This window comes from Triturus cristatus, chromosome 6 (assembly GCF_964204655.1).
Source record: "Triturus cristatus chromosome 6, aTriCri1.1, whole genome shotgun sequence".
In the NCBI taxonomy this organism is placed as follows: Eukaryota; Metazoa; Chordata; class Amphibia; order Caudata; family Salamandridae; genus Triturus; species Triturus cristatus.
In genome coordinates, this window is record NC_140589.1 from 1,027,230,945 (window position 1) to 1,027,240,170 (window position 9,226).

Here is a 9,226-nt window from a genome sequence, read left to right on the forward strand (position 1 = left end):
AATAAATACGATCTTTGACTTCACCAAGAAGACTCTGTGTTTCTGTAGTCTGAAACAGGAAGAACTCGAAGTCTTTGGGTGTGTTCCCTGGCACCGCTGGGTTCTGAAAAACCCAGTACTTCAGTTGGTGCCCAACATGGGGCGATTTCAGCGGTACCGGTCCAAGCCAGAGGTTCGTGAGGAGCTTCGTGTGAAAATTCTGGAGGAAGGCCGCCACTTCATCGACCCCTGTATGTCGACGTGGTCCGAAAGTCTTTGCTGCGAGGTTCCCCGCTTCCCGACGGCTACGAAGGACTGCTGCCCTGACTATCGCCCTGTTTTGGACCCTTGATGATTTGGTAGAGCGAAACGATAAACGAGTCTTCTGGTGACGTCATCGATACCTCAGTTAAGTATAAGTGGAGCGTCTCCCAGACCTTAGTTTGGTTTGTAGTTTGGTATCCCCTTGGGATCTTTGATTTGGAACTTGCAAGTACCAAAGCCGAGGGACTCGTGTATTCACGAAACTATCGTATTCGATAATCCTTTGAAGTTTGAAGCTAGACTAGAGAGCGAAGATGCCTGGTCTTAGCAGACTTGGAAATTTGTTTTGTCTTGGTTGTAATAGGGATTCCCGATTGGAGGACTCGTGTCCGGTTCCTCCGATTGGAACTCCAACCTATGAACTGTATGTGAAACATGGCGTAGGCCCCATCACATTTAATGAAATATGGATCCGATACACCATTAAAGATGGTGTTTTAAAGTGGCCCCAAAATGGTAGTTTTGACACAGAGATTCTGGATAATCTGGAGGTTAAACTTTTTAAGAAGAAAGCCCGGCCGGCGATGTTTGACTCTTTCCGCCTATGGCATAAGGAAGCCAAACAGAAGGAAATTAAATTAGCAAAGAGAAATAAGAGAGAAAAGGGTATTACGGTAATGCAAGCTGCTATGCAGTTTAAAGATAATGAAGAAGAACAGATAAGTGAGCAGTTGCATAGGCAACGTAACATGGTAATCGATAAATGTTATCCAGTTTTGCCGCTTCTTCAGCAAGATGCGTCAAAAGAAATGGAGAAAGATCCTTTAATGTCACACTTGTTGAATTCACCACCCCCTTATGTGCAGAGTGCTACAGCACCTCCACAACCTTTAGTTGTGCAGCTTTCGGTTAATTTGCCTCAAGTTCTTCCACAGCCGCCAGCTCCTCTTCAGTTGGCTCCTACTCCTATGGTGCAGCCCCCTCAAGGGCCGCCGACTTTGCTACCTGCTCCACCTGTACTTCCTACGACTTTGTCTACTGCATCGACTGCCCCTCCTCCTGTTCTTCCCGATACTGCCTCTGCGTCTGCATCTGCATCTGCCTTGTTTCCCTCTGTTTTTCCTCCCGTTCCTTTGTCAACTTCTCCTTCTATGCGACAGAGATTGACTGATACCGTTGCTAGCCTTATATTTCCTCTCTTCGGGTCCACTGGTGTGACCCCTGATTCAAGACGTAAGCAGACGCGTAGTCAACTGCCTGATTCTCGAGAGAAAGAAATGTTTGACCGTATGGCGCGTAAATGGGTTATCTACCCTTCAAGATATGATGTGGAGTCTGTTATGGATGTCTTCCGTCAATGGGAAGCACCGAAACAAAGATACGTTTTTGAAAAGATGTGTGTTTTTCTTTGTGAGGAATTGGAGGATAATGATTTAGAAGCGAATCCACAGGATTTGTGCCGCGTACGATTTGAATTTGAAAAGGGCACAATTGTGGGTCCCGATGTTGAGAAAGCAGTTGCGACATTGTTGTCTTTTAGGATTGAAGGTCCTTCTAAGTCACTGTTTGAACATGACTCCTCTGATATAAAGGTGAGACAATACCCTATGAGAGAAGTCCCTCCGGTATGGAAGGACGCAGTTGCGGCTGATGCCGCTCAAGGTATTGCTGCTATGCCAGCTCATTTCCAGCGTGTTTGGGTACATGTTCCTTGGAAGTGATCTGAAGTTTTAGCCCTTAAGCAGACTTTGCCTGACCCCCGTACAAATCCTGCAGGATATTATAAGGAATTAGCACAGACGGCAGACTCATGGGTTATGAATTTAGCCGACATAGACATGTTATTTGGGAATGTTGTTCCACAGCCTTTGTGGGGAGTGATTCGCAATACAGATCACGCGCAAGAGCTAGGCGACTCATGGGCTAACATTAGTGCTGCAAATGATAAACAAGTTGGTGGTGCCAAGCCTGAGCCTTTGGTAGCGGAACTTCCTGCTAGGATCATTACTTACATGAAGACTTTAATGCCTGCGATGCGTGTGAATTGGGATAAATTGTCTGCGTGGAAGCAGAAGAAAGATGAAACTGTGTCTGATTTCTTCACCAGGTTTGAGGAAACGTTTATCGACCACAGTGGTCAAGATATGAGTACAGAAGGTGGTCAACGGTTATTTGTTGACAAGTTTGTGCACAATTTGCTTCCCGAGTTGTGTAAGAAATTGAAAGATTCAGAGAGTTCTTGGGCCGTTTCCCACTCAGCACAAATATTGGCTACTGCACAGTATTACGAAAATAGGGATAAAGATGAGAAGGATAGAGCAGACAAGAAAACTAAAGAACTAAAGACGAAGGTTCTTTTACAACAGGCTTACCCGCCGCGTGGTGGTCAGAGTAACTATCAGCAACCTCAGCAGTTTCAGAGAAACTCGCAAAGGTTCGAATTTTCTCGACCACGTGTTCCGGTAGGTCCCAATCAGTGTTCATATTGTAAAGAAGAGGGTCATTTCAAGTATAGTTGTCCTATTTTGTTACAGCGTATGAATGGTACTATTGGTGCAAGAGGTCGAGATGTTCAACAAGCTACCAGAGGTAAAGGACGTGGAAGTTCCCACCAGAACGCACGTCCCCTTCCATCTCAGAATTCAATGAATAGTTTTGACCAGCAAAATAATGCACCTGGTAGGACGGCTCAGTACTATGCTGACGATTATTATGCGGAAGATGAGAATATGGAAGGTAATGATTGCTGGGGCAGCCTTAGACAAAGAGAGGGAGTTGTTTCAGTTCCAGTAGATCAAGGTGGATCGTATGTTAAGGTGACTACATCAGGTGTGTCAGAGCCTTTTCTGTTGGATACTGGTGCTGCAAAGAGTTCTATTATGCACTCAAAACTCCCTGGCGCACCTTTGCCTGGCAAGATGAATGTTTCAGTAGGTTTTTCGGGCGCCCCGGTTAGGAATCCGATCTCTAGTCCTATGTCCCATTCTGTTGGACCTTGTGAATTGGAAGCACCCCTTATTCTGACGACAGGTTGCGTTGAAAACCTGTTGGGATTGGATTTGTTGAAAAGATTGTATGCGACATTATATTGTTCTCCTTCGGGAGTACAACTTACACTAGGTAGGAAGGTGATCTCTTCAATGTATTTGTCAAAGGATAAACTCCCGACCGAATTGTCGTTTCTTCCTGATATTCTTTGGGCTACTGGTCCCAATGATGTGGGTCTTTTGGAAATACCGCCATATGTTTTGACATTAAAAGCCGATGTTAAATTGCCACGCATTCCCCAATACAAAATCTCTAGTGAAGGTGAAAAGGCGTTGCTAGCGATCATTTATGATTTGATTGAAAAAGATGTAATTGAAGAGACAAGAGGCAACATTTGTAATAGTCCTGTTCTGCCTGTTTTGAAACGTACTGACCCTTCTCAGCCACCTGTTTACAGATTCGTGATTGATCTTAGAGAGGTCAATAAAATAGTTGTGCCGCAGTTTCCAGTTGTTCCTGATATCACTGCCCTATTGACTATGATTCCAGCTTCCGCCACCTGGTTCTCGGTGATTGACTTGAAGAATGCTTTCTTCAGCATCCTGATTGCCGAGGAGAGCAGGGATATTTTGGGTTTCAGTCTAGGAGGCCGAAGTTTCCGCTTCAAACGCGCTCCTCAAGGCTACTGTGAAAGTCCATCAATATATAGTCAGGCTTTAAAAACACAGCTTGATGCAATTGTTTTACCTGATGGCGCTACCCTTGTTCAGTACGTCGATGATTTGTTAATCGCTGCAGATACTGAAGGGCTTTGTAAAGAAGCCACCTTGTCGTTGTTGCCAGTGCTTAATTTGTAAAAGGATAAGTGCCGGGGCTCTCGACCGGAAGGCCACTGTAGCTTGCACCACCCACAACCCATGCCAGCGCTGCCAATGACAGTACGTACACAGCTACTAACCTTCACACTCCTACAAGTGTGACAAGTCAAACTATTCCAGGCCCCCAAAGCGAATAGAATTGCTTGGGAGGAAGGTACCAGTCATTATTAATGTAAATTGAACAAATAAACCACTGTTGTTGTGTTCATACTGAAATTAGCAGGACAGCGCCACCATGTGGCAGACTGTCATAGCCCCGGTGCTGACAATAAGGTGCAGGTGCCGAGCACCGGAAAGCACCGGCTCAAATTAAGCACTGGTTCTTGCGTCATTTGTCTGATTTACATCACAAAGTGTCTCTTTCAAAACTGCAATATTGTTGACTAGAAGTGACCTACTTAGGTCATCTCTTATCGAAGGAGGGAAGGAAACTGACCCCAGAAAGAATTCAGGCAATTGCAAAATTGAGTGTGCCAAGGACACAGAGAGAAGTACGTGCTTTCCTGGGCATTACATCATACTGTAGGCAGTGGATACCGAATTTCTCTTTGCTGGCCAAACCTTTGGTAGCATTAACCTGTAAAGATACACCAAATCCCGTTCCATGGTCTGAAGATTGTCAGAAAAGTTTCTCCGAATTGCGTAATGCATTGTGTTCAGCTCCTGTGTTGGGTACCCCCGACTACAGTAAGCCTTTTACACTGTATGTCCATGAGAAAGAAGGTTGTGCGTTGTCAGTGTTGACACAGTCTTTTGGAGACAAACAGCGTCCATGCGTGTATTTTTCGTCGACTTTGGATCCAGTAGCTAAAGCATTGCCGAGTTGTTTGAGAGCCACAGCGGCGGCAGCTGTTTCTATTCGACAGTCTGCTGGGTTAGTAATGAATAACATGTTGATTGTGATGGTTCCACATGCAGTGGACACGTTGTTAAACAGGACCAAGACACAGCACTTAACTAGCGCTCGATTGTCAGGTTATGAGTTGACACTGTTAGCGAGTCATGTGCACATAAAGATGTGCAGTACGTTAAATCCAGCCACGTTATTGCCGATTCCAGTAGAGACAGATGATGTTGAACAGCATGATTGTCTTCTCAGGACAGAAGAAGAAACAAAAGGGAGAGTGGATCTTAAAGATACTCCTCTTGTAGAGTGTGATGGTACCTTATGGGTGGATGGTTCATGTTTCAAACTTGCGAATGGTAATACGACAGCAGCATATGCTGTCACGACTTTGCGTACGATTGTTGAAACTGCACGTATACCACATAATTCAGCTCAAGCAGCAGAGTTAATTGCACTTACAAGAGCGTGTGTGTTATCGAAAGGAATGAAAGTGACCATATATACCGACAGACAGTATGCTTTTGGGGTGGCTCATAGTTTTGGGCGATTGTGGAAAGAACGTGGGTTCCTCACTTCACATGGAACTAAAATACAGCATGGTCAGTTGGTGAATGAGCTCCTTGAGTCACTGACCTTGCCACTACAAGTCGCGATTGTGAAATGCAGTGCACACAAGAAGGTTACCGATGATGTTGGTCGTGGCAATGCATTTGCTGACGAAATCGCTAAAGAAACAACAAAGGATGTGAAGAATCGAATGTATGTTGCAGGCCCTGCAAGATGGGTTGGTGATGTTGGAATGTGTGAAGACACAATAGAGAGTGTGAAGTCCCTTCAAGCCGAAGCTTCAGAGAAAGAATTAAGTATGTGGAGAGAAAGTACGGGTAAATTGGATAAAAATGGTTGTTGGATTGACTTGTCAGAATATCAGCGATGGTTGTTACCCAATGCGTATGTGCTTGCAGTGGTGACAATGGTCCATGGGATGGCCCATATCAGTGTGAAAGGGATTTGCAAGTTGTTGGCTCCAGTATGGCAAAATGCTGGAATTGCTAAATGTGCAGAGAATGTGGTCAAAAATTGCATGGTGTGTCTGAAATACAATCCTGGTAGGGGAACCCCAACTCCAGCTGGTCATTTTGCGCCTCCAACGTATCCATTCGAGGTTTTGCAGCTAGATTTCATCCACATGGAAAGGTGCAACAATTTGAAATACGTACTCGTTGTTGTTTGTGCCTTTTCAAGGTGGGTAGAAGCATATCCCTTAAAAGACAACATTGCCTTATCCACAGCTAAAGCTCTTGTCAAAGAATTCTTCCCCAGATTTGGAATGCCGAGAATGGTCTGGAGTGATAATGGGAGTGAATTTGTGGGTCAAGTGATGAAGAAAGTATGCGATGGGCTAGGAATTCAGCAAAAATTTCACGCTGCAAATCACCCCCAATCAGCTGGACTAGTAGAGTGCTATAATGGCACGTTAAAATTGAAACTGGCCAAGATTCAAGCGAGCTCTAGTCTTAAATGGCCTGACGCCCTGCCTTTAGCACTCCTATCAACGAGAATGACTGTGCATTCGCGAGTGAGACTTAGTCCTTATGAAATTGTGTTCGGCCGCCCGGCCAACATATGGGGAGTGCCAAGGCCGACAAAATTCAGTGAGATCGAACACCCCGTATTACTTGATTATCTGTATGAATTGACGGCTAAATTGCGTGTTTTACACCAACAGGTGCATGATACTCTGCCTCCGGTCTCTGAAGCTCCAGGACATCCTATCAATCCTGGATCATGGGTGCTGGTCAAAAACTTCAAGAGGACAAAGAATGATGAGCCCCGTTGGACCGGCCCCCACCTCGTCCTTCTCTCAACGAGATCAGCTGTTCGAGGAAAAGGGAAAAAGAACTGGATCCACGGCGTTCACTGCAAGAGGGTCCCTTTGCCTTTGCCCTACGACCAGTGGGTCCAGGAGGGAATCGCTGACTCCGAGACTAAGATTGTGCCTCGTTTTATGCCTTTTAGCAATGCATGTGTAAAAGGAACAATTTCTGAGAAAGAAAGTGACAACATTTTGCAAGAAGCTGTGCCACCGTCAATTCAATTAGACACTACAGAGCCTGAACTCTTGTTCCAGGACCAGACAGTACCTGGAAAGAGCCGCTATAATTTGAGGCCGAGAACTATGGACAAATAAAAATTATTTTTCTTTGCTATTTTTGAAAGTGCAGCTCTCTCATCTGAGAAACTTGCTTATTTTTGTTTTTCGAACCGCTATCTGGGTTCAGCTGCAGGGTCGTGGTTGCCCAAGTCTTTGGAGTGCAGCTGAAGACGTTAGGTCGACAGTTCTGGTCGGTCTAAGGGAGTTGCCCTGGACTGACAGAAGCATTCCTTAGCATAGAACACCCTACCACCACGAGCAGCGATTAGAGAGGATGGAGTTTTTCGAGAATGAGAGACCTGCCAAACAGATGGATTTCAAGGCCAAAATGTGTAAAATGATGACAAAGAAACGATTTTTTATATTATGCATTTTTATGTTACTTAGCGTAATGACGTTTTTAATAGGATATGTTTTATTCTCTTTTCAAGTGATGTTTGCACCCACTGCACAGCCCATACCTCCTTCTACTGTTTCCTCGCATTCTTTTCACCCTCTGCCTGAACACAAATCTGCTAGAAGATTAGAATTCGTCAATAATTCATTCATTCAGCTTTTACACCAACACCAATTAGTAGTGAACACAACTAACTGTTGGGTGTGTGGTCTTATGCCTCATACTACTGAAAAAGGTATCCCTTATCTGGTCCTACCTTTCAGCCATAATGGTTCTGTGTGGGCATATAGAGCGATGTTCATACATGCTCATGAAGCCAATCCCCTACGTTCTGTGAAGGATAATCCTAAGAATAGTGCTCTAGTTAAGGGTATAGTAGATATGATTAAGGAAGACATTTCCTATGAGACTATCCCGAGAGATGAGACACTAGCATATATTGGATGGAACATAACAGGATATGGAGCTACTCTGAGTGAGAACCAGCGAGCAAGGGGATCCTCCACGATTTGGATTGTACCCCATCAGGATCACCTATGTCTGCAAGGTAATGGCAAGAATCCCAGAGCTCAGTTAGGGAGAAGTATCTGTACTGAAACATATGTTTTTGCGTCTCAGACTTCCCCTTCGTTCTTAGCAGCTAAGGGTACCTATTTCATCTGCCATAATAGAGCCTATACATGGTTGCCCCCTGACTTCTCGGGCACATGTTTTGTTTCGTTCCTGTTGCCTCCCACCTACACGGCTGCGGCAGATTACCATAAGACAAGGATAGTTAGAGGTGTCATCAGTCAAGATGACACTGCAGGACAAGAGTTTGGAGATTTCGTGAAGGGTTCTCTGCCATTTTGGGGTCCTATGGTTAACAGCAGGAACATAAGGCAATTGAGAAGGGTGGTTGAATCCACGGTAGTTGAAACCGCCGGTGCCCTTATTAATTTGACTGCTGAGCTTCAGTCGGATCGCCTTATGACTCTTCAGAACAGGGTCGCATTAGACGTCATACTTGCAGACCGAGGTGGGGTATGTAAAGTGATCCAATCAAGTTGTTGTGTTTTCATTCCAGATAACGCTCTGACAGTTTACCAGGCCATTTCCAAACTGCATAAAATTTCCGAATCTATTCACGTGGATAAGGGAGATTGGTCATTGATGGGGTGGTTCTGGGAACTGATATCCGCCTGGGGATGGAAGATTCTGATAGTCATTGGGATGATCTTAGGCATTCTTTTCCTGTTCTGTCTGTGTGTACAGTGTACTCCAGCAATATGTGGCCTCTGTGCTACATCGTGTGTAAGGAAACCTGTATCAAGAGATGAACTAAGTAATAGGATGATGCTACAGCAACATCTCAACGACTTTATGAATATAGACCTGGACTCAGACCTGGACTCAGATTAACGTGAGTATAGGTTTTTTGCCTATGTAAGGGCAAAAGGAGGGTCTGTGGTACTGTAAATTTCGGAACCACATATTTAATATGGTTCTACCATGTCGAATTTGGTATCAGCGGACCGAGAATGATTAGGATACTATGCACAATCATTTGCGGCATATTCGAGTGACGAGATCTCCTGAAATCGGAGGTTCCGTCCTGAAACTCGGGTTCCATTTTTGAACGACAGCCATTTTGTAATTGCCCTCACATAGGCCCAGAACTAAAGCCAAGCATGGGTCTGAAGGACACGCACACCTTCGTTGACTCTTCGGTGACCTGG

At 44.8% G+C, this 9,226-nt stretch overlaps 1 protein-coding gene and 1 pseudogene across 1 annotated transcript; both read left to right on the forward strand.

The window, feature by feature from the left end:
* The first annotated feature begins 557 nt into the window (after positions 1 to 557).
* LOC146820947 (uncharacterized) lies at positions 558 to 7,005 on the forward strand (annotated as a pseudogene).
* A 380-nt stretch (positions 7,006 to 7,385) lies between these two features.
* LOC146820948 (endogenous retrovirus group PABLB member 1 Env polyprotein-like) lies at positions 7,386 to 8,909 on the forward strand. The gene has a single exon (XM_085609766.1). It carries the CDS (start codon positions 7,386 to 7,388, stop codon positions 8,907 to 8,909), a length of 1,524 nt encoding a protein of 507 aa, XP_085465892.1.
* Positions 8,910 to 9,226: the final 317 nt, after the last annotated feature.

Bases quoted from the DNA above. Each gene is read 5' to 3' on its own strand.
- LOC146820948 (XM_085609766.1), top strand. From the start codon at position 7,386: ATGGAGTTTTTCGAGAATGAGAGACCTGCCAAACAGATGGATTTCAAG.